The sequence below is a fragment of the Bombus vosnesenskii genome, unplaced genomic scaffold (genome assembly GCF_011952255.1).
Source record: "Bombus vosnesenskii isolate JDL3184/JDL3185 unplaced genomic scaffold, Bvos_JDL3184-5_v1.1 scf7180000013339, whole genome shotgun sequence".
NCBI lineage: Eukaryota > Metazoa > Arthropoda > Insecta > Hymenoptera > Apidae > Bombus > Bombus vosnesenskii.
Genome location: NW_022882976.1, coordinates 699,347 through 724,515, shown reverse-complemented (window position 1 = coordinate 724,515; position 25,169 = coordinate 699,347). Strand labels below are relative to the sequence as shown.

Here is a 25,169-nt window from a genome sequence, read left to right as displayed (position 1 = left end):
AGTTTTTCAAACAAGTATTATAACGTTTCGTAATATCAAGCAGAACGTCGGAATTCATACATATGAATATCGCATTAGTATCTAATTTCCAAGATACCGACTAAACTTCGTGGAATTTTATTTCGATGTTTTCAAATATTCGACCATCTCAAATTACATTGGATTATTCTCCGATATCAGGTAGCTTGTGACAGACACAAAAGTGTCATATTTCTCACTTTTTGTGTCTGTCACATTCTCTGCTGCATTTTCGTGATTCACGATCAGTCGCCAGTTCATGATTCAATATTATGAAACTCTATGAAATCACTACTTTACGCTTAATGTCCTTTATCATGCAATGAATTTTAAGTTTAAGTATTTGCTCAATTCAGACGCTATGATGTATTTATTTATATTTCCTCCTTTTTCTTTTGTAACTGTAACCTTTTTTTTTCAAGGAATTCGTTTTCATTTTAGTAATGAATGTTATGATTAAAAGTTGATTTTTAGAGTTTCACGAAATGCACTGTAATATTTATTACAAATATATATATGTATTCTTATTATTATTAATGTTTCGTCTTCCTTTTTCTTGTCCACTTGCAGAAGTGATCGTAAGTGAACGTAATGATACTGATATGTAAAAAAATTATATTAAATGATACTTTCACGAAACAATCGAACAAGTAGGTTTACAATTTTATTATTATTATTCGTAAAGAACTGTGTAACAGAAAAGGTTTATGTAAGGCTCTATGATAAGATATTCCAGACACGACAATCTCACTGAAATCTACATTTTATTTGTTTCATTTGCACAACATTTTTAACGACGATGAAAGTATAAAATTTAATCAACTACAGTTCAAGTCACTTACTTGACAAACATCTTCGTCATTGCTTTAGCAATAACTAGAACTTCGAGAATATTATTTAATAGAAAATAAATGCAGTTTGCAGTAAAGCTTGTTGTATAAAAGAAGATTTCGATTATAAAATTGGCGAATGTACGAGGATAGATCGGTTTTAAAATATTTCTTCCTTGGGTATCGTGGTATCCAAACAGTCGTCTTTTCGATTAATGATAGCCATAGTGACCGAATCCGTGACCATAACCATAATAGGGGTAGCCTAAGGGGAAAAGCAGATTAGGATGACAGGGCAACGTCGATGAATATTTTGTTCATTTTATGATATATAATTCTGCTCGTGAATGTGCAACGTCGATGAATATTTTGTCCATTTTACAATAATTGTTAGAAAGGATCTCAAGCAATAATCAAATAAAAATTTAACAAAATTTATTTTATAATATAGTTAGAAATATAAAATCTCACATGATATAACATTTAATGGAATGTCAATTAAAGCTTACAAAAAATTCATTGACGTTGAAAGCACTTTTTTCGCGTTCTAAATTTTCTCATGCATTCTGTACTCTTACCATAATGTCCGAATCCGTGGCCATATCCGTAGAATGGATATCTGTAGCTATAAATGTAAGGATAATATCCGCCGTAGTATCCACCTAAGTATCCTGGTTTCGCAGCGACGATGCCAATAATGACAGCCAGCAGCAGGACTGTGTACTAGAAAGAAACATCATCCTCAAAATGTGCATAAATATACATGCATTATATACATGCATAATAAATGTCACAAATCTTATATATTGTTCAATTCCACGAAACTATATTTCTAAAAAATTCGTTTATACACTAACATATTCCTTTACACTTGTTTACCTGTGTATTTTTTCCTCATGTAATACTTCCTTTTAAGTTTACGATGTTCTCCAGATATAACTTCTTAAAAACTATAAAAAATTCTCAGTACGAAAAACGAGTCATATAACCTGAAGATGTATAAATCATTTACGTCTCGTCGCATTATGAAGGGAAAAAAGAAATACTCCAAACAAAATTGGAATAAAAATTTCTCTCGTCGAAATAGAATATAGAAAACCATCTATACTTGCAGTATTCAGTGATTGCATATTATTTTCAAAATAAATAAGAAATAAAATATTTAAGCGTCAATTATCAATTTAATAACGAGTGAAAATTAATTTTTTTATCCCCTATATGATATATTCACGTGAATAACGCTATACATAAATCAAATTGATCAACATTTTCCAAAATTTCATCATTTTAGTACTAGAATGCACTATTAGTGTGTGATTTTTCAAAAATTAAATTATCTTTAATGGAATTGATCAATTTATTTCTTTGTTGGGCATAATGATTTCTTTACTCACAAGTTTCAAGCAAGCCATTCTCTGTCAGCTGACACACCTGTTATCTCCTCGAGGAATTGCACTAATTTTTCCGATCTGTCAGTAGTGTACCACTGTCCGTTCAACGTTGGTCTCCGTTTCTTTTATAACAAAGGCGAGTTCCGCCACGGCCCCCATCAGCAATTTTCCCAGCCTTCGTATTGGCTTCCCTCTGTTAACACTAATAGCAAAGACTGGTATTGTTATTCTGGGATTATGCGAATGCAACACGTCATTATGAAAGAGAGACGATGCAACAACGGTGTTTCGGGGTGGTCAACCGTGTGCACGCCCTGTGAACAGTGCCTTGACATCCAAATTTGCCGAGGAATCTACGCTTTTCGTCTGAGAAACCTTCCATTAAATTTCCCAATGCCTCTTACGTACCTGGAAAGAAGAATACGTTACCCAGAAGAACGTTGTCGTGATATTTGCATTCTAAATTCCGTGGACCCGCTAAATTAGTTGGTCCTGCGCGACAAGAATGGGTTTACTTATTATTCGAGACCTGAACTGGCGACTCGATTTGGAAAATTGGATTTCTTTTTGGAAATCTCATGCATTTGCAAAGCAAGAATATAACGTGATTAGAAGCGAATCATGTATTTCGAATTGATATATGACAGCTGAAATTATCGTGTTCGTGTCGATCTCAATTTTAATAGTATGAATTTCTATTCTTCTTGTCATTCTTGTGATGATTTACACGGTCTACTGTGTCACTTTGTAATCAACGCTGTTCCTAAAATAACTTGCTAACGCTAGAATTCTATCTATCTGACTAAGATATGCTAATGAAGCTGAGAATAAAACTAAGGATAAAGCGCCGAAATTAAAACTCGGAATAAAACTTCTAAAGTATAAAATTGAGGGAATCGACGTAAAAAATATGCGAGAAAATACGCAATGCATAGGAAATTATTATGCATAGCTTTATCCATATTGTGTCTTAAAAATCTTAGATCTTAAATCTTAGAAAGTTTAAAAATCATTTAGTTCCCTATAAGAGCTGCAAATTCATAAAATTACTATGAAAAATTATCAGTTGGTAATTCTAAGGTTCAGAAGATAAATAGTCAGAATTGTGTCAGTGTACGAATTAATAATTAATATTTACCTAATCATCTTCTAATAATAGATAGTAGAAGTTATTGAATAAAACAAGATTTTCAACTAGTCATTTCTACGCTGTTGGATAATTTAATTATTACTCGAGTAAGGGCAGTGTGTGCACGAATGCACGATGCGACGAAAGAAGATGCAATCGTGGGTATCGTGATCGAGACAGAAAGAAGAAAAGTTATGGGTTGTGTAACAGGAGCATGGAAGAGGGGAACACGTTACAAAATGGTGAAATTACACGGTATGGGTCGCGGGACGAAATCGAGAAAGAAAAAAATGATCGTTGCGACACACATGGAACCGAGGATGTGTCTGTCATTAATTGCAGTTAATGCGCGATACTTGTAAGCCTCATTGAGCGTAACGTTGCCCAACTGGATCTTCGTTGAATCAAAAATATTCTGGTGTTCGCACGAATGTATATGAATTTTTCTCGTTCCTTTCTTTCCTTCCATTTTTTATTTTAAATTATTCAGCAAATCCTTTCGATGGACTGGACGAATCGGTAAAGTATATAATATAATCGAAAGTATATTACACCGCATTGAAATTCATCGATGACTCGAGGAAATGCGCAGCACATCTTCTATAACATAATCGCGTAATTGATATATGCAATGAATAATCATTTCGTTTCTCTGGAAAAGAATTGCGTGACTTCACGATTCGTAAATACCTGCTGCATTTCTTTATGTCGAATGTTTCGTTTATCGCGTGCAATTATTGCATATGCATCAGACATATCACGTATTCCGTTAGTGTTTTGCTGCTTGATTTATCGATCCATTTAATTATATAACTTTGTGCACAAATTGTAACCAACAGGTTTGGTTTGGTTGAGCATTTGCAGTCGTGACTCGTAATCTTCACAACTGATCAAGTAGAAACCTGCTCGAATGACCAACATACATACATATATATGTATGTAAAATCAGTTTCGTTATTGAGTGATATTAAACTATTGCCAGCGATATTGTTGCTAATTTGCATGATACATAATCAGCCTCGCCTTAATCATCGCGTCAAAAACATTCAGAATCTAATTCCATCAGTTACGTGATCCTTTTTTCTTGTTTTCACGATAAATACTTCCCCAGAATCTATGATCGGCAATATTGTGAACGATGAAGGATTTTCCGCGTATTACGTATCACGATTTGTTCACCTTGAGGGGAAAACAATATATCAATTTTATTGCGTTGTTACCGTTCTGGAACCAAATGATCCATTGGAGGACAATCAGGATTCGATTGATTCTTCTGAACGGATAATTGTCATTTTATCTCTTACCTTTGATCACTGGATTAAGGGTGCTTACACAAATTTTTATGGATACAATTAATAGAAATTTTTAATCTAAATAAAGATTTACTTCACCCATTAAATATTATAAATTTGATATTTTATATATTTTTCTATATCATATTTCATTCTCTACGTTTTTGCATCTATACATTTTCCATACATATTATAAATGTCGAGTTCTTAATTGCATCGTGTCATCTTTAATGATCGATTGATAGGTCACATTTGCGTATATAAGAGATCTTTACGAAGGTCACGAAAATTATTAGACCGTAATAGTTGGCATGCGTGATGGGCACGGCGTGTAATTGCAGGATAAGGCCAACTAGAGCTATGGGAACTTTTTTGTATATCATAAGTATGGGAACGTTTCGTTGAGCAATGCCAAGTTACGGCACGCGTCGTCGGATTAGTCGTCAGATAAATTGTCAATTAAGTCGTCGGAACACCTTGTTGGACCTCAATTAAATTTTTCCAACGTCGGAGGCGACCTGAGAACAGGTCGTAATTATAATCACATTGAAAATTTTCCGCTGCGGTTTCCAATAGAATTCGATGATTCGATGAATGTAAAGTGACTATTTTAATGAATCGCTAGGTAAGTATTTGTTGCAATCATCTAGGACAAAGGACATATATCTTTAATCATAGAAGGATCATTTTGCTATTGCACACCGAAATTCCATTTTTCCTGTTTATCCTGCCTATTTCATTCTGTTTATCCTCCTCGTTTTCCTTCGCAGAAGTAATAAAATATTTTTATTATAAAATTGACTCACAGAAATTAACCCAAATAATAAAATTGATATAATAAAATTGACTCAAACAAACTCATTATGAAATTCATAGAGAATTTTGATTGCAATGATGAACACAAAAATAAAATAGTTGCGACAATGCACCGGTGAGATTGAAACAATTGAGGAAGCGCATCATACGTGTCAACAATGTGATTGACACAATTGAGAGAATGTATGCGTCACCGATGTTATTAAAAGAATTGGGAGAGAGTCAGTAGTAGCGAAAATAATAAGGAAATTACAAAGGAAAGAGAAAATGTCCACAATACTTTAATTAATGATGATACATACAAATGTTTCTTACATTAAATACATAAATACTAACATATTACAATAATTATATTGTGAATTTTTTTGTAGTTTTTGGTGAAATTTAGAATGTATATAATATACAGATATATATAAAATATGTAAAATAAAATACTGGTCATAATTCTTAAAACAAATCTATATTTAAATTTTATTTCTTTAACTATACCCATAAAAAATATATTTTGTATAAAAATCCACAATTTAGTGATAATTATAAATTACATCAAGATAACTGATTCAACGATCGATCACTCGCTACCTTATTTCTTTCTTTGGTCACAAGTCCAAACGAAGCGCGCTTCTTATATCCATTTGAAGTAAGAGATCGAACCTCTTCCGACTTGCTTTCAGACAACATTTCAGCTTCGCTATTGGGGGCTGACCCGGTTTTATGATTTTCATTAGCCTTCTCTGTTTGTTCAGGTTTCTCAGTTACTGCAGGTCGTTTATAATAAGGATAATATCCACCGAAAGGATAAGAATGAACCAGTGGATAACTACTTGGATAGAAATTCAAATAAGGTACAGGTTTGATTCCTGGAAATAGATAATTGTGGAAGCCAAAACGATAAGGTAACCCATGAAACGGTGCCAAAGGATAGGAATGAAAATTAAAACCACCATAGTAGGGTCCATATGGTGGAAAGCCATAAGGATATCCACCATACGGAGGATAATATCCGGTAGAATTGACATCACCTTGTACATTTTCTGGTGATGTTATTTGTTCAGGATGTCCTTGATTCTCAGGTGGATTTTGTGGTTCCACGGGTCTTCTTTGCCCATTAAAGTTCGGATAATAGGGTTGATTGTAAGGAACATAAGGACCAAACTTTGAACCATGAAAATAAAACGGATTATAAGGATCATAAGGACTATATGTTCCATTACCACCACCTTGTTCCACGTTTCCCCGATAAAAAGACTCGTTAAAAGGACCAGGGTAAAATCCAGGAAATCCATGATAAAAACCATCGTAATAAGGTTGCTTATGATGAAAACGAGGACTGTAATCGTATCCCCCTATAGCGGTCTGGCCTTGATTCTGATCATTGATCAATCTAGGCGGGTTACTTTCATCCTGCCCACTACTTGGATTCACAGGTTGGTTTTCACCTTCGATGGGCCTATGGTGAGAATAGAATCCTGGATGTTGATGAAATGGATAATAAGGAGTAGTAAAGGGACTATGGTAATTTAAGTTAAACGGCCTACGAGTTATTCGAGCGATCTGAGTATTCTCGTTTTCATCGTTTGGGTTAAGCCCTTCGGTTGTTGAAGATTCCTGAGAATTAACAGGTGTCTGAGACGATAGATGATGATAATTCGGCTGAGGGTCAAACTGAGCATAGTGATTTGCGTTAGATAATTGATGTATAGGTTCAGATTTGTATCTGAATCCTGAAGATTGCTGGTATTGATTGGAATAATGCAAAGGAGCTGCCTTAATATTTACGTCGATAGAATTATCTTTCGTACCACTATTGACGTTCCCAGGTGTTTCTACGTTCAGTTGGTTGTAAGAAATTCGCGCATCGCGATTCGACGCGAATTCGTATGGTTTGTACGCTTCTGAATTGTAATATTTCGAGTATTGGGGTGTGTTCGTTAAGAAACTGTTCTGGAACGTTTGTTTTCCTTCGTTTGAAGAAGATTCACGAGTATATCGCGGATAACGATTGAAAGAAGTATTTGATGAGATTTCGGAACTCTCTGGCTGAGTACGGCCAATGTCTAAGGAGAATTGTGTTTCCTGGATTCTTTTCAGAAGGTTACTCGATGATTGGTTCGATGGTGGATCCTGGTAATCGTTTAGCAAGGTCGTTGACAGGACCGACGCGATGTTCCTGGCGAAAGAAGTCAGTACCTCGGTACCTATTTCGCAACAAAACGATTTAGATGTTATTGGTTCGATATAGTTTTAAAGAATTTCAGAATTTAAATAATTAACTTATCTTTTTATGTTGTTTGACGGGATCTTTTAGCTTTTTTCTAGTTTCTTTTTTTTTTTTATTAATTCGAAATTTTCTGTATAAATACAATCATTTCACATTATTATGTATCTCAACCTTTGCCATTTACATTTTTACATATTTATCGCGTGGATCTTAGGCTTTGAAAAGACAGCTAGTATCTTTGTTAGTGGTTTCGTTAATTTGATATTCAAGCATGTTACAACACGCTCGAGACAAATTACAAGAAAGCAAATGTTCGGGTCAATACAGTATGTTGATGTCACAGCTTACGGATGTAAGGATAAACGCCACGATAGTAGATGTGGAAGGCTGAAGCTGGAAGTATAGCCAGAGGCAAACAGACACCATTCAATGCAAACATGGTTTAGTGTAACTAGAAAAAGTCCCAAAGTCTAAACCAAGCGCAATAAGGAAATTGTGAGTGTGATGAATAGTCGAAAGTAAGGAAGAAAAAATTTGCCCGCGGCAAAATCCGTGTTCTACACGTGTACTACACAATTTACTAGTGAAGAATTTTTTAGCATAATTGTGTCCATGAGGATTAAAAGCATGCAAGTTGAATTGAAATAGGAATTAAATAGACAGATACTTATTTTTGAAAGAGTTACTGTACAATTATATTTAAAAAATTTACTTCTGCGTCAAATAGCGTATTTGCAAATAGAAAGTCTGTCTAAATTATTCTGTTTGAATTATTATTATTATTAAATTAATTATTACAATCGTCATCAACTAAAAGTATTCGAAGTGCCACAGAAATTCTGAACGAACAGAAACCAGAAATTTTCATAATTAAAGATAACATTTCATGTAGTATATTATTTAACATTTAAATTGGAAATCATAAATTAGTTGTCACGATTCAAAGATATAAAAGAAGTGACTCGTCTGCCATGAGAAGCATCAATGTAGGACGAAGATTGTCATTTATCGTCATAGTTGCGAAAGTGCTCTTTTTAACCTGTCAACGGGGATCCTATTAGTGTTCGTGAACTCACGTGGATAATGCAACGTGCGTGCATCGTTCATGAAGACCAACTGGCATGCATCATATTGGATGTCAATTACACTTTCTCTGTTCGAATACTTCTGCCATCGTTTACTTCATACAAGATTGGCCAATTTCGTATATTTACATATACTTACAAAGATCAAAATATGTTTAATTTGTCTTTTTGAATTTCTCCATTGACCATAATAAATCAGGATAGAACGAATTACGCGATTTATTAAAGCAGCTTTGCAGTTTTCCTCAGCAGTAAACAGAGTAATTTAAACAAGCAACTAAGTAATTAAACAAGTTTAAAGATTCGTAAACGTCAAGTGCATTTTATAGCAAACAATTTCAAATATCGGCGCGATTTAATATCAAACGATTCTAAATATCAACGCATTTAATAAAATAAAACTGATCTCATTCGTCTCGTAGAATTTTCCTTTCTAAAAATAATTGTCATTGTTCTAAAAGCAGTTCAAGGGTGTGCATAGTGATGTTTAAAAGCGTTTCCCAGAACGGAATAATAATCGACTTACTGAGTCCGCTTTTTGCCGCGTTCACGTTGTCCCGAAGAATCCATAGACTAACGATCACCGCCGTTATCTGCAATGAAAATTAAAGTAAAAATAGTCAATGGGAAGAGTGAAGGCTTTCCTTCTCTTTTTAAATGAGGAAAATATAAGCTTCCCTTTGAACTACGTAATACGGAGCGAGTAATGAGAGGCTCGCGATACCGTGCCCACCAATTTTCTGTAATACGATGTTTTATTTTTCATTATGCAATGGGAGAAGCTACATGCTCAAACCCGAAGATCAACGCACTGTTTCATACATGACACACTTGGTTTGCACGTGGTATGACCGATTGTGAAAATTTTGCGAGCAGGCAATCGCGGAGGCGGAAGAACGTCTCTGAGTTTCGAAATGTTTTGATTCAAGCACTTCTGTTTCAGTTTTCTCTGTATTTAGTTTTTTTACAGGATTGTAATATTGGCTTTCGATTTAGGATTTTAATTATTTTAAATTTGAGTTTGAATAAAAATTTTGAATTAAGGTCTGACTTAATGTTTTAGACGATTACGATGTCGGATTTGGATTAAATTTTTCAACCTTCTCAGATTTGAGTGTGAGTAGAAATGTTGTATTAAGTTTGAAATAACTTATGATTTTTTAATACATTACGATGTTCGCTATAAACTAGTTTTAAATTTAATTTTGATAAATATTTGTAAGCATAACTTTTTCATTTTTTGTTTCATTGACCCGTGTCGCTATTTATGAGCAGCTATCAAAGTATGACAGGTATTCGTGTTTGTTTACAAGACATAGCACTCTTGCAATGGAAAGTCATCAATATTTCTCATTTAGTTTTCATGGAACCTGTTATCCACGAGATTGTGACCTATGGCGAACGAATTGATCGTAGCAAACTTGTTGCTTCCTGAAATATCTAGAATTCCAAGAATAAAACTGAGCGAACACGATCGAGAAAATAATCGACCACGGTTATATAACATTAAAATTGCATTGTGAAAGGTGCGGCACGCATGAAAGGAACCAAAGAAAATAGATTGCAATTATTGTATCACTCGTCGCAGTCCGCATAAGGAAATAATTATGTGAATTGTTACTTATTATTCGCGACTTTTCATATGATCGTAATTATGGACTTATACGACTGCACATCAGCTTACTAATGCATAGATACTCATTTATAGAAATCAGTAGGTACTTTCTAAGTACTAAAAATTCTTTCTTTTCAGAAATATTTTCTCTTTCAAATCAATCTCCAGTAACAAATAGTATCTACCAGAAGCTAAATTCTGATTTGATACTGTCTGGATAGCAACAAATATGTATGTGTAAGTATTATATTATATTGATAACTGATAAATGTAGATATATTATCATCAGTGATCGATTAATTGATTATCGAATGCTCTTTACAGCGGAAAGTTACACGAAGCCAAGTACATAAATCTGTACGGCACGTATCAATCGACAATAAGTAAATCGCGTAGAAAGCAAATAAGGAGTTGTATTCCCGTTTCATTCATGGTTTATTCATTCACGAAGTTAATTTCTACAAGCGGCGTACACCGCGATCGCAATAAAATACACATGGTCACTCACGATTTATACGTGCCGTAGTCCTTATGAATGGTCACTATCGCGATCTAAAGTTGTACCCGAAGAACGCCCACGTTTCATCTATTTTCTAACGAAGCTGACATATAAGTTTCCATTGAACAATAGCAACCGATCAATCAACGATCCGACTGTCGTTCGACACGAACGATAAAAGGATTTTCCAACAATCGATATGAATCTGTGTCCGTTAATTTAACACACACATTTGTTCTCTTAATTAAACGTCTGGGAAACATAACACAATAAAACACCTTGTTGACAATCAATGTTTTCTTTTTTCTTCTTTCTATCAGTGACGAAGATTTTATGGAATTTATTGCTTTAGATAGATATTCGTTTACAGTTAATTGCATTGACTCCAAGTGGAACGCGTTCTCAGAACATGATGTACATGCATACTGTCTCATATTGTTCTGGTTGGATCGTAATTAGCACGATTATGCAACGTCTAAGCCTTTTTTCTCGCAAGGACGTGCACTTGCGAATATATTAGTGCGAATCTAACACACGACGTTTGCAGAACGATTCATTAAAATTTATCTGACACGTGTAAATCTGATACAGCATCTGTGCACTACACTGTTTGCAAATAGCAATAAATTTTCATGGCTACTCAACGATTACGATTTTGTTGCGACGATTAGAATCAACGGCGACAATTTCATTTTACGATTACATACTCTGAGATCTGTGAGGTTTGCGTATCCAAACTTCTTTTACGGAATTTAATCGAGAAGTTTCACTGACTTGTTTCAAATTTATTATACTTTATCATCTTCTGTAATTTATATACGATACATCGTGCGGCGATTAATTTTTAATCCTTATTAATGATTTATGATGTTCGTTTATGCAAAGTACCGGTACGATATTTTTTTATATTAAATATATATGATAAGACAATCTGACAGGTTTAACAAACGATAAAGGTAGCGGTATTATGTAAGGAACAATTGGTCGGTGTACATCGTTAGAGGCAAACGAAACGAAAATGTATTTTCTCGATTGACGGTTCAAGAAAGTAGCCGCGTTACCGCATGGTGCATCGATGTAGGACGAATATCATCTTCACAGTTACGAAACAGTTGGTTTTTTTCTCTCTGTCAACGAGGATCGTATTAGCGTTCATATAGGTACTCACGTGTAGAGGGTAATGCATCGTGCGTGCAGCTCGTGACGACTAACAGGCATACACCGTACCCGATGTCATTTATACTTTCTCTCCATAAACGCTTCTGCCCTAATTCAATTGATATAAGTCCAACCAATTTGGAATATTTCATACGTAAACGAAATTACGTGTAATTTCTTTACTCGAATTTCTGATAACTAATGCAATCGACAAATGGTCGATCAGTTTTGTATATTTCATACGGGAATATCATCATCGAATCTATATAATTGATACACACAGAAATGATATCAATTGATCGTTTGATTCATTCTTAGAGTTGTAATTTGTTATTTAGATTGGGTAATAATATAGTTTATTGTATAATCAGGAAGGAACTAATTTAAAGTAATATTTTGGAATAGAATTACAGTATACGCTACGGAAATACTGATTCACAAGATAGAAAGTTGTCGATCACATCCGAATTATATACTTGTCATATCACCATCAATCTTTTTCATTTGCTACATAGTGATTGAGAGCATATAATTGAAGGGATACTTACCTCACATATACTTTTAAGAAGCAAGTTGCTAAAGAGGAATAAAAGTATTCTAAACGATTTCTCATATCTTTAATGACACTACCTAAAAAAGTTTCATTTAACTATGATTTTTAAATACACATACATACGATCATACGTGACAATAAATATAATGAAATTTTTGGAATGTATAATGAAAGTTTTAAAGCTTTTGTACTTTTTATTAGAAATTTTTTATAACTAATGGAATTCAATATCCTATGTGACTGATCGTGCCAACAACGCCAGGAGCAACGACACCACGAGCATTGTAAACTTGTACAGGTTGCGGATGCACGCCTACCAGTCTCGTTGCCCTAAAATTTGGATTGACAACTACCGGTTGTACATTTCCGAATCCATTTAATTGCCGAGCCTGAATGGAATTAAATTGTTGTCTCATGAATCCTGGATACTTTGCCAGCATTCCAGTTACGCTTCCATAGGGAATGCCTCCTAGAATAAAATAATAATAATTAGTAAATAATGGAAAATAACAATTCGTAAGTAAACATCGTAGTTCTAATAAGTGAATCGAATTAAAATTGGATAAAAAGTTTAATTAAAATGATAATATTAATTATACTTTATCGTATAATTTTTTAATAAATTAAACAATATTTTTATCCTTGAAGTAGCAATTATACTAACTAACTTTATATTTAATTTAGTTTCATTTTTATATTGACTTAAATCTTATACGTTCCGAGCGATATAACATGAAGCAGTCGATATCGCCTACGCAAGTGTTGAAATCTCCACTCGGCGCATTGAAATCTCGACGATTTCTAAATCACACGCAATAAAAATGTATAATCAGGTCCAATATTTTTATATCCTGTTTTTATAACCTTGCTTAATATGATGGAATTTGTGATCTTCTACTCTGATTCTCAGAAGATAAACTGTTTATAATAAAAGTGAAAGGAATTCGAGCGAAATGTTCTCGAAACGCAGTGTCGTCCTCTGTCGTGATTCAATCGAATGTGAAAACACGTTTGATTAGTTTTATCAAATTTGAAGTTAGTTATAACAATAATGCACACATAGAAATAGCAAAATTACAAATTACTCGCAGAGAAACGAAAGTTAAGGAAGTTTCTGGATATTATGTAACGTAAAGGGAAAGTAAGTGGACTGACTTACCATACGCCAATCCGTTCACCATCTCTACGATTCCTGCGCTGTCCGGCGCAACTGTCGATAAGTTCAGCAAACCAACCATAGTTAACAGTAGAATGATCTGTAAACAATTAATTATTGCCATTTTATAAGCAGACGCTAAAATGAAATGGGAAAATCCTAGTTGTTTCTGCTGGCTAAATCAATGTAATTTTTGAAGCTGAACGTACTTTATCGCTCTTTTATATGTGCTTTCAATCAGATACTGAAGACAAAGAAATTATCTTCCCATATTATTAAAACAATATTCAGTTCGTCGATATAACAGAATTTAATCAGGTATATCAGATTCTTAATTAAGAAATTATTAACAAGGTAAGCCTATTATCCTCGAATTTAATTTCGCGATAGCAAACTTAGGTAATGGCAGTAAACGACAGTCATCGATAGAAAGTATGATATTATTTGCATGTTAGTTTTTACCTGGTAATATAAATTAATTATACCGTAAAAAGCAAAGTGTCTTATCGTTACTCGAATATAGAAATCTCGCAAAACGTTAAACAAACATGTTTGAAATATTAACTGTTAGATGTTAAACGTTTTCGCTTTCTCCTGTGATTTTATTTTTGTTAAAAAAAAGAAAGAAAGAAAAGAAGCAAGAACATATATATGCAGCTAAAATACACAGTTTCATTTAGATGCATCGTTTAAGTTTACTTTTATTTCAGCACACGTAGTCGTGTTTTCTGTTTGTCGAATCGTAAAACAAGAACGAAACTCGAGTACAAACTTGAAGATTGAATTATAGGCTCGGCGTAAGGTTACTGTTAGCCAATCCAAGGCCGGGATTTCGTTTCCACTAATTTCGTTATTAGAGTACACTGTAAACGAAAGAATTCGCGTAAGGCAGTGATTATATTTCAACTATTAAAATCTAACAAATAATGGAAAGAAGATATAAATTACACAGCCACGAAATTTGGTTTAAATAATTATTTCGTTTAAATTCACTTCAAAACGGTTCGATTTGCAAAGTTCATTAAACATGTTTTTAGAATTAGCATTACTGTGAAACATATGGACCTTGGAGAACACAATCACCTCTCTTACGTTAGTCACGCGAGTCATGTTGCTGTGACTATTTTCTCTTTTTCGTTCTAGTTCGAACGCTTATAAAACCCGATTTAATTATCACGTGAGGAACACCGATTTGACATTATCAAAGCATATGTTTACCGAAATGTTTTATCGCTTCCTTTTGCTTTTATTAATTCAATATTTTGTAAATGATTAGTATACACGAACGTATCTAAAGATTATTAGAAATTAAATTGTAACATTTAATATTTGAAATTTGGAAGAAAAACGAAAATTTTAACGAACAATCATTGCGTTTAGATAATTTTCATTATTTTAAATCTTTTATATCGTTTAACTCTCTTCTGTCAAAAACACTATTATAATAACACTTTATCGCACTTCACTAAGGAAATTAATATTTATATATTCTCATATATGTATAAAAGTCGTCATTTAGAAATAAATGTAATAACTATACTGTTATTTAAGATCCCATTTTTAGATGATTACGAAGTGCTTTCTTATTTATTCTTATGTAAAACGAGCACAAGTGCGACGACATACCTTCAAAGGAATCATATTGACCTTTTGGTAGTCACTTTGCAAGACAAGAAGGAAACTAAAGCACGAAACTAAAGATCGAATTATATACGGGGCTCGGTCTCGCAGTTGGCCAATCAAAGGCTTGTATTCCCTTTCAGTATCGAGTGTTATTCATCGATATAGGATTTTATTAGAATGCAGTACGTACCTAAATGGAGGATATCGTCCACCTTAACCTTGGTGAACGTCCAGCTACCACTCACGTCGGTCGTGCCAACAGAATAAGGTAAATACTCTGTAATTCGTATTTTTATCAGGGAAAATCTGATTCCGATTAGGAAATATTTGAAAGTTGTTCATTGCACGTTGCTCACTAAACAAATTGAAAATTGAAAATTTTGTTGCCTCATAGGTATTACAATCGTCCAGCAAATATAATTTCACTATCAAATTTGATTAATTAAATACTAAAGAATAGATGTATTTATATTAATCTTTATACACTCAGTTATTGTACTAAATATTTCCACTTTACTGACTGAAGAAATTGAAAATTGTATCACGACAAATAAGTATCGAAATTGATATCTAAATATAGCTAAAGATCTCGTTAATTGAATACTAAAGGATATTTTGATTAATCTTCATACGATCAGTTATTGTATAAGATACTTCTATTTCACGCATTAATTACTAGTAACTAATAACTTTGCCTACATAGTTTCTTAGCCATAACAATATTCAGACCATGAAGTTCATAGGTGCATTTGATTTAATAAGACGATTATTTTCTAAGCATCGAGTAATTAATATAATAGCATGGATCATTATTCTAAACTGCATAATAATCGTTAAGTGCAAGTACATCATTCTTTATCGACGAATCATTCATCACGTCTGCAGTACGATAAACGGAAGAATGATTCAGAAGTTACTTACTAAATTCCATGGAGAAATTGTGACGTTCTATTGTACTGAATTGGATCAAGGATATCCACTTTAGAACAAGGATTGATGTTACGTAATGAGCGCAACAATTTAGATTATAATCAATTGTAGAAAGAAATAATTAACATGTTAGTAAAACGCTAGAAATTCGTTAAAGATTGTTTATGAAGATTTTTCAAGAATTTTTTAAGGTTTCTTTAAGGATGTTTTATGAATTTTCTTAAGATCTTTTATGGAATTTTTTTAATTAAGTGAAAATATTTTAGTAATTTTTTTAAAAACTTTTTTAAGGATTCTTTAAGGACTTTCTTGTTTTTTGTGCAACGTTCATTTTTATTCAAATAGTCTGATTTTTGTACAATGTACATGTAATAGGTAAAGAACTAGCGATGTAACTTTATTCGTTTAGTAAAAGATTTATAGAATTAATGTCATTATAATTGTAACAAATTTGTTTAAATGTTAGTTAGAATAATTTCGATTTATTACAGAAAATAGTTTGCAAAGATTTGTTAAAACGTTCCATCCTGATATCTTTCTTCACATTTTCTTTGCGCTATCTCTTTTACTCGCCTCTTGCTTTACACCCAATGAATATGACCGTTCGATCTCCATCCTTCCAGCATTATAATTATTTCCACAAGTTATTTAAGTCTGAAAACATTGCACAGGTAAACGTGATATACTTTTTACCAACTTGCCCTCAAAAACTAGTCTAAAACAAATTGTTTCATAAGTGACTCATAATCACTAAAATAACTCAAATTCGTTTCGCCTTTCTAAAATACCGTATCACACAAAACTCTCTCAATATGTCAGGTTAATGAAAGGAAACTCTAATGGTAATCTCTAATGAGAGTAACATCATCTTAACGTGTCATTAACATCCTTTCCAAACAATTTCTACTCGTCTACATAAGTCTTCCCCAATTAGCTCAGCAACAGCACGATTTTCAATTTTTCCTTCTTTTCTCTGGACTCTACTAAAAAGACCTTAAAGTACTGGTATAAAATACAAATAAAAAATAAGCATTCTTAAAAATCATAATTCTCCGATATCCAAGAAACAGTAGAAATAATTTCTCTGGAACTTTGTTCGGTCAATTGAAGTGCTCTGTTCTGAGGTATAAAATTCGCATCTGTCTTCAATATGCTTCCAATCTCGTAATCATTATGAGTTTTATCAAAGTCACTCAAAGTCCTAGCGTCCTTGAAATCGAACCTTTCATCACTCTTGACAGGAAGAAATATTCTCTTCGATTCCTCTGCTTCCTTATTCTGATTCACGTCAACCAATCTTTCCTCGATAGTTTCGTTCCCTTGATTCTTTCCTCGACCATCGTTCACCTTCTCTAGATGCTCCTGTTTTATAGAACCTTTTACGGATAGTTCTTGATTTCTGTCGTTTTTTGCCGATTCGTTCACTAATTCATTCGTTTGATTCTTCTTTCTGCTTCTGGAATGCTGCTCCGCTGTACCAGTTTTACTCGAAGTATCTGTCTCGTTGCTAGCTTCGTTGACAGATTTATTCAGGACGTTAGAAATGTAATTCTTCTTCGAATCTTTACTCTTCTGATTTCTCCTTCGAGCAATTTTAGAAGCTGACGTCGTTGTTGCAACTAAAGAAGTAGATTCGACCGTGGCAACCGTGGTAGAAGAAGGTTTCTGTCTTCGACGAGCTCGATTAGCTTCAGTGGCAGATTTTGTCACAGTTTCCATTGTAGAAATAGCGTTCTTCGATGGCCTTCGTCTTTTCTTGCTTGTCTGCTTCGTGGAATTCTCAATTTCTCGAGGACTCTCGACCACGGTTATTCGAGGCTCGGAATTGTCTAAAGTATTCTTCACCAACTCGCTCGAGTTTCTACTTTCAAACAAGGTATCCATAGAACTATTATCTATCGATTTTTCTCTATTTCTCGTTTTCCTGCTTGAGACTAATGTCACATCTTCAGGAACAATCATTCCTCGGGAAATACCTCTAGATTTATAAGAAGTCACAGATTCTTTTTCTTCGAGTTTCTTTTCCTGTGACGAATCATTCTTCGTTTCTTCCAACGCTCCCATCTCCTCTGAATTGTCTTCCAAAGTCTTCTTGATCGATCTACTAATTTCTTCTATATTTCTCGATTTGATATTCGTCAATTGTTTGTCCAGAGGTAGCTTAATATTTCTCGAATTATATCTGCTGCTATACCTCATTATTGGTCGATACTCGCTGCTACTTTCTATATTATCTGAAGTTCTATCTTCTGAAGTGTCACTATCTATTCGACCCCAAAATCGGTATCTTCCACGTGGATAAGTATTCGTTCGATATTTCGTAGCAGAGGCTTCCTCTGCTTCTTCCTCCTCATCATTGAATTTTCTTAGCAAGCCTTTACGCTTCTCTGCCTCTCTTTTTCTATCTTCTCGTGCTAAACGTTCTCTTCTTTCCCATGGATATTCGTATTCGTAATTCATTTTATCGCGATATCGACTGCGTCTCCGTTTCCGTCGGTCTTCTTTGTCTTTATACCACGGAAAAACATATTCTTCTTTCTCTTCGTTGCTTTCTTGCGTTTCTTCGGAGTTTTCCTTTGGATGGAATCTTTTGTAATTGAAAAATGGAGGATGGTAGAAGGCTGGTTTGTTTATACGTGGACCAAGCTGCGAATATTTTTCATCTTCATAGTTCTCTGCTGGAGAAGATGGCCTAGAAGTATATGAGAAAGACGTTCGATCTTCCTCTGATTCGCTTTCTTTCGATGCGACGCTGCTTTCTTCAGAAGATTCTGTGCTTGACTGAACTTTCGTCTCTGTCTGTGCTTTCTCCGAAGATTCTTCATTGGAAAAATATGATTGATGAAACGGTTTCGAAGTATCTTCATCCTTTTCCTTTCTTTGTTCGTTTCCCTTCTGTGTTTCATTGAAATTCGTAGAGTCTGAAGTTTTGTTATTCTCATCAGAACTATTAGTAGTATTCAATGAAAATGATTTCTCAAAGTCTTCGTTTGATAATTCTCCATATTTTGGAGGATCGGTATCCAGGAAGCTTTCCAAGTTAAAGAATTCAGTAGAAGTCGACAATTGTGGCTTCTGTGTGGTTGTTGTTACTTCACCTTCGTTCACACTTTCGTAAACTGCATAACCACTTTCTGTTTTATTTACATCTTCATTTGACTGGTTAATTAGATCATATTTAAAATTAGTAAAATTTTCAGATTTGTTCTGGTAATCGTCTTTGGTATTATTGCTCATATATTCTACGTTGCGGTTTTCTTTCACAATTTCTTGACTGTCGAGTTCATTGACTTTATCTGTGGTCGTCACAGTTTCTGTCCAATTAATTTTATTAGTCAAGTCCAACAAAGAACTCTCTGTAGTGGTTAATGTTTGGTTTGAAGGGTTCTTTCTTCTAATATAATTATACCTTGGCTCGCTTCGTCTCTTGTCTTCTTCCACCATAGTTTTATTCACAAATTTGCCAACATTCCAAAGATCACCTTTTGGTTTCGAGTACCTTATCCTGTCTTTAATCGTGTACACAACTTTTTGAGATTCTTCCTCTTCGTGATCGTCTTTATTATTAGAAGAATTAATCTTTACACTATTCAGAATCTTCGATTTTCTCTTTGTATCGATCGTTTTTGGAAGTTTGGTGGAAGTCATTGAATTTTCTTGAGTAGAAGAATCTTTGTCGTCCTCAATCGTCGAATTTTCCAAGTTTCTTAGTTGATAATCATTTTTCTTCCACTTCAAGAACCTATTTCCTATTTTGTCTTCTTTCTTTTCCGCCGACTGTGAGCCCAATTCAATGGAAGCAACTAATAATTTTCTTTCACGACTAGAGTTCAAGTCATCCTTCAGATCCCGTTTATAAATGCGGACTTTTCGACGACGTTTCACAGTTCTAATCCCAATTATAGGTTTCTGTGCCGGCTGAACCCTTAATCGACTTTTCTGTGGAACTCTAATTCTCTTGTACACACTTTGTCTGTACCTATTCTGATATTTAGGTATCGGTCCTTTAATATTAATTCTCATATCACTCGGACGATCCATGATATCTATCGACACACTATTCTTCTCTTTCTCTCTTTTCCTGTAACTCGTCGAATTTGTACTAGAATTCGTTTTAACATCATCCACTGTATCATCCATTAAAGTAATTTCGTCTGAAGCTGGAATCGTTGTCGTCTCACGAACCTGATAAGAATTCGCTAAATTCTTTATGGTACCCATAACGTCCTCATAAACCTGACTCTGATATGGTATACTATCTGAAAGCTTTATCGAGGATATTTCACTGGCAGATGTGACAGGACGTCTCTCAATTTTCTGTGGCCTTTTAGAATTTTTCGTATACTTAGTCCGTGAACTTTGAACTCTATAACTCTCAGGTCTTCTTCTTGTTCTTGGCGTCGTTCTTGGATAAATTTTATATCGAATTCGCCTTGTTTTCTGAGCTACGATGGGATTGGAAATGTGTTTTCGAAGTTGTCGATAATTCTCTGGCCTCCTAGAAGATTTCTGTATCACGTGATCATCCTCTTCTTTAGGGAACATCATGATTCTCGAAACGAACTGCTTGCCATTTATTTCAGCTGGAGGAACTGGATCTTCCACTTGTTTCTCTAGAAATAAGGGATTATCGAATGGATCTTCGTCAAAGTATTTAGCCTTGAAACAGTCGAGCTTGTCTCCTAATCCTTTAAGACGAGGAAGATTCCCCTCCGGATCTTTATTTCCTACTGGTTCTTCTTTCTCTGGTAATACCTTTAAATTAGGCTCCACCTCGTCACATTGCATATAAGCATCCCTCGAATTGTAAAAGTCCATGGCTCCGTATGTTTTCGTAGGTAATCTCTTAGGATCTACCGCGTATTTTAAAGCAGATGGAGTTGGCATCTTTTCGTTATTGTAAAATGGATATTTTTCTATATTTATGGTAGCTTCTGTGGTAGCAGTACTTTCATCAGCATGATCTTCCTCAGTTAGTTCTTCCACGTAATCGAACTCTGGAACTTCGACATCAACGTCAATATGTTCTTCGTTTTCGTCATCTTTCCCTTTGTTAATTTCTTTATCGTTATCTTCCTTACTTTCATTCGTTTCTTCGTTAAAACGACTGTTTATTTCCTGGTTTATGACATCCTCAGTTATCGTTGGTGCCTCGTCTAATAATTTTGCATGCACTTTTAACTCGTCCTTTATTTTAGAAACCTCTTCATGAACATCTTTCTTTTCTTCCACTGAATCGATCACTTTTTCTTCTTTCTGCCCATCAGTCACCTGAAATGTTTTATTTAATAATTCTATACGTTGCTTTAATTCTTTCGCCATGTTAGAGTCATCCTTTTTAACGTCCTTTCTCTTTCTTACTAAATCAATCAGATTTAATTCTCGTTTCTTTCTTCCGGACACTTTAGATGTTTCATCCAATAATTCTTCGCGTTCTTTTAATTCATTCCTCGCTTTAAAATCTTCTTTTTCAACGTCCCTCCCCTTCCTGACCAAATAAATCACATTTCGCTCCTCTTTCTTTCCATCGTCATACCTGGGCGCCCTCAAATTGCTTTTAATACACCCATTCCTCCCATTATACCCATTCACATCTATGCTTTCTCTTTCCACGACACGCGACTCTTCTCCCCAATCCTTCCCACAATGTCTCGATTTCTTCTCCTCAAACTGTTTTGCCTGCGACGTATCCAGAACGAGCCCCACTTCCAGGTCGCGTGTCACTTTCTGCGAGCAATTTCTCTCGATCGATGGATTTTTCGCTGCTCGTTCTATTTCACCTCGATTCGACGTGCCATTGTTTACTATCGAGCCTTTCACGATATCGCTTTCGTCATCAACTCCGACAAATCTTCTTTTACGCCTTTTTGCACGAATTCCACGAACCCCGTCGAGATTCGACGCCTGACGAAACGGTCTCAGAACGTTTCTGCCCTGCTTCGACCCGTTTCCGCCACGATTTACGTAATCTATCGGTTCATTGTGCCAGATTAAATCCTTCTGCGGCGGCGGAACGCCTCGAATCAAATCAGACGCTGGCTTCGTGTTTCTCTTGCGATTTAGAGGATGTCGTTGCATCTGTGGTAAATCGAAATAAATCCGATACATTCTAGGATTTTTGTATACCTGACGACGTTGTTGAGAAACCGGAATCGAGCTCCAGTCAGACAGCGTGGTGTCGATCTCCGGTTTACTTCGCGGAACAACGTTGTAATAATAATAATCTGGTGTTTTTTGAGGAAGTGGGGGTCTCAGTATAGTTAAGTCTTGTAGATTATTTTCAGTGTTAGACAGAAAAAGATTGTTAGGTTGTAAACTGTTTGGATGTTGAGGATTTCGATACAGACTGTTTGGATGCTGATGTTGAACATTTTTCAGGTTTTTTTCGTTCTTCACGTGCATCAAAACTTTCATGTAATTTTCATTCATTGAGACAGGTTTCTTCGTAGTCGTCATATCGGTCAGTTGTTGGTTTATGATACTCGATGTCGATGATTCCTGATTTGAAGATTGAATGTTAAGATTCAAGGGTTTTTGAGGTTCTTTTGATTTGTTTCTAATTGTAATTTTGTAACGTGGTTTGCGACTGCTCACCGAACTTAACGTTGGATTGAAAAGAGAACTGTCAAAGTTTTGGTTAGATTCTTCGTTACTGATTTCTTGATCATTCATAAGTATCTTATCACTATGAGATTCTAAAAAGGAAGGTGGTTCCATTTTTAATTGTTCATCGGAATTAATCGATTGCCACAGTTCGTCCATACTTGCGCTATCCACAGGTAGCAATTCACTACTCTGCCCATTATTTTTTAAATATGCCGAATCCACAGAACTATGGCCAGATGTTATTTCCTGAACACCTAAGATCTCAGGTTCCAAGATTGGAAATATGGTCGTAGGTTCTTCGTAAACAGAATAAGGTAGAAAATTATTCAAATTTCTAATATAGGGAGGTTGTGCGAGATTCTGATTCAAAGTCGTTGATTCCGATATCAATGGAAATTCTGTGGTTGTCAATTGATCCTGCCTTGTTTTAAAATAATCCCAGAAGAGTTGACCGTAGCTAACAGTCGTTGGATTCTCCTCAGTGCGTGTAAAATCAATTATATCGACGTTAGGCGAAGATTTACTATCGACTTTGTATTTATGTAACCCTGAAGAATTCTGAAACCAATTTTCCAAATCTTCTATGACACTCGTAGTATCCGTTGTACGATCCGTAGAAATTATATTCTCATCCATCGACGCTGCAGTAGAATTCTCAACATTTTCAGACGATGACAATTTTCTTCGTTTTTTATCCGTTTTCTTTCTTCTTTCCTTCATTCTGTCATAATTATCACGTTCCCTTGATCCAGCTGAGGTTTCCATATCAGTGGTTGTCTGAACTTTCTCCAGTTTACTTATCTCAATCCCTTTCTCCATTTCTTCAGCTTCTCTTTCCAAATCCTCCTGCAGCTTCTCTATTCCCTTTTCAGCAACTAATTTTGGATTTACTAAAACATTATCATTGATTTTGCTCGTTGCACTCGTTTTAGGAGGAACACTATCATCTTCATCAAACTCCTTGAACTCCTCGGGTTTAATCTTCTTATAGTTTTTATCCTTTGTCTCGTTCTCTTCTTTCTCGTGATCATCATCATAATCATCGTCTTCAGATTTTTTCTTAAGATCTAAATGATCGTGCAACTTTCTGGCGTAACCTTCGTGAAAATCAGCGTCTCTGATATGTCCAGCATGATCATACGCAGAATCTTCGTAGCCTTCTTCTGTATAAACCGTGTTCACTTTAGTATTCTTCACCACTGCCCTTAATCTTGCTGCGTTTTCCTTTTCCTCTTCAGATTCCGCGTTCTCTATAGCTTTCTTTCGAGGCAGCTTCCTCAATGTATGAGTTTTTCTCACTTGAGCGTACAGTTTCGTTGGTACAAATTCTAAGTGAACTTTTTTGTCCTTTGGTGGCTTGGCCCATTCACCTGGAGCAGTGTATTTCGGTTTTGTTGGAACGTTTCTCGATTCTTCGTGCTCTGAATAAGGAATCGCGTGATCAGCTGGTCCATCAGGCTCTTCTTCTTCGGAAGAAGAATCATCTATAGAAGATTCATTGTCCGTTGGATTCTGGACTCTGTTGTATACACTGGTGTCAGACAATTCTTGATCTGATTCTCTCTGATTTTCTTCTTGAGAAACAGTGGTTGAGATTTTCTCAGTTGTTGATGATTCTGCGAAGAAGAATTCTTCTTTAGAGATGTTGGGTTGTGGATGGATGCCATTTGTGGGAGATCCCTTGGTAAATTTTCCTGAACCATGTGAAATATCCGACACTGATTTCCCTTGAGACCCGAAAACCGACACCAGTAACAGCATTAACAACACTTGATTCATTGCGCTATTGTGAGCTTGCCATTGCACTTGAGCAAAGATAAGTCAGTCAATTTGCGTAATCCTTGTCTATGCACAATACCATAACAAGTGGAACATGGAATTGTTGCTTGAGAAGTTTAACATCACTTTATTTCAGTCAGATAACTATTATAGTCAGTATCACTTTACTGCAGTCCGACAAATTTGAATAATATCCCCGTGACACGATAAATAAAACAAATTATCTTGTAACAGGGTAGGTTTACAAGTTTCTAAAGGAAGAAGTAATCGAAACGCGCATTTTGTGTACGAATGGCTCTTACGAATTTTTACAAAGCACGCAACAACGCAAGGCTCACTATTTTCATAAAAAATTTCAACGTAAGCAAATGAGGATTATTCGATTGATTGCACAAATAAGTTACGATTCAAAGATACGCGAACAAATTACATTAAATTCGATTTGTAAACGCGCAAATAAATTGAAAT

At 34.9% G+C, this 25,169-nt stretch overlaps 4 protein-coding genes across 4 annotated transcripts; all 4 read right to left on the bottom strand.

Annotated features, from left to right (window-relative positions):
- Positions 1-1,058: 1,058 nt before the first annotated feature.
- On the bottom strand, positions 1,059-2,399 carry LOC117236041 (shematrin-like protein 1). Its single transcript, XM_033498624.1, has 3 exons — positions 2,243-2,399; positions 1,427-1,571; positions 1,059-1,113 (listed from the first exon to the last, which is right to left on the bottom strand). Exons 1-3 carry the CDS (start codon positions 2,258-2,260, stop codon positions 1,061-1,063), a joined length of 216 nt encoding a protein of 71 aa, XP_033354515.1. The 5' UTR covers positions 2,261-2,399; the 3' UTR covers positions 1,059-1,060.
- Positions 2,400-5,997: 3,598 nt separating this feature from the next.
- Positions 5,998-9,548, bottom strand: LOC117236036. Its single transcript, XM_033498620.1, has 3 exons — positions 9,507-9,548; positions 9,309-9,375; positions 5,998-7,674 (listed from the first exon to the last, which is right to left on the bottom strand). Exons 1-3 carry the CDS (start codon positions 9,546-9,548, stop codon positions 6,023-6,025), a joined length of 1,761 nt encoding a protein of 586 aa, XP_033354511.1. The 3' UTR covers positions 5,998-6,022.
- A 3,227-nt stretch (positions 9,549-12,775) lies between these two features.
- LOC117236039 lies at positions 12,776-15,474 on the bottom strand. The gene is made up of 3 exons (XM_033498623.1): positions 15,390-15,474; positions 13,767-13,863; positions 12,776-13,076 (listed from the first exon to the last, which is right to left on the bottom strand). The coding sequence occupies exons 1-3, from the start codon at positions 15,402-15,404 to the stop codon at positions 12,832-12,834; spliced, it is 357 nt and encodes a 118-aa protein (XP_033354514.1). The 5' UTR covers positions 15,405-15,474; the 3' UTR covers positions 12,776-12,831.
- A 1,877-nt stretch (positions 15,475-17,351) lies between these two features.
- LOC117236035 lies at positions 17,352-24,701 on the bottom strand. Its single transcript, XM_033498619.1, has one exon. The coding sequence runs from the start codon at positions 24,699-24,701 to the stop codon at positions 17,352-17,354; it is 7,350 nt and encodes a 2,449-aa protein (XP_033354510.1).
- Positions 24,702-25,169: the final 468 nt, after the last annotated feature.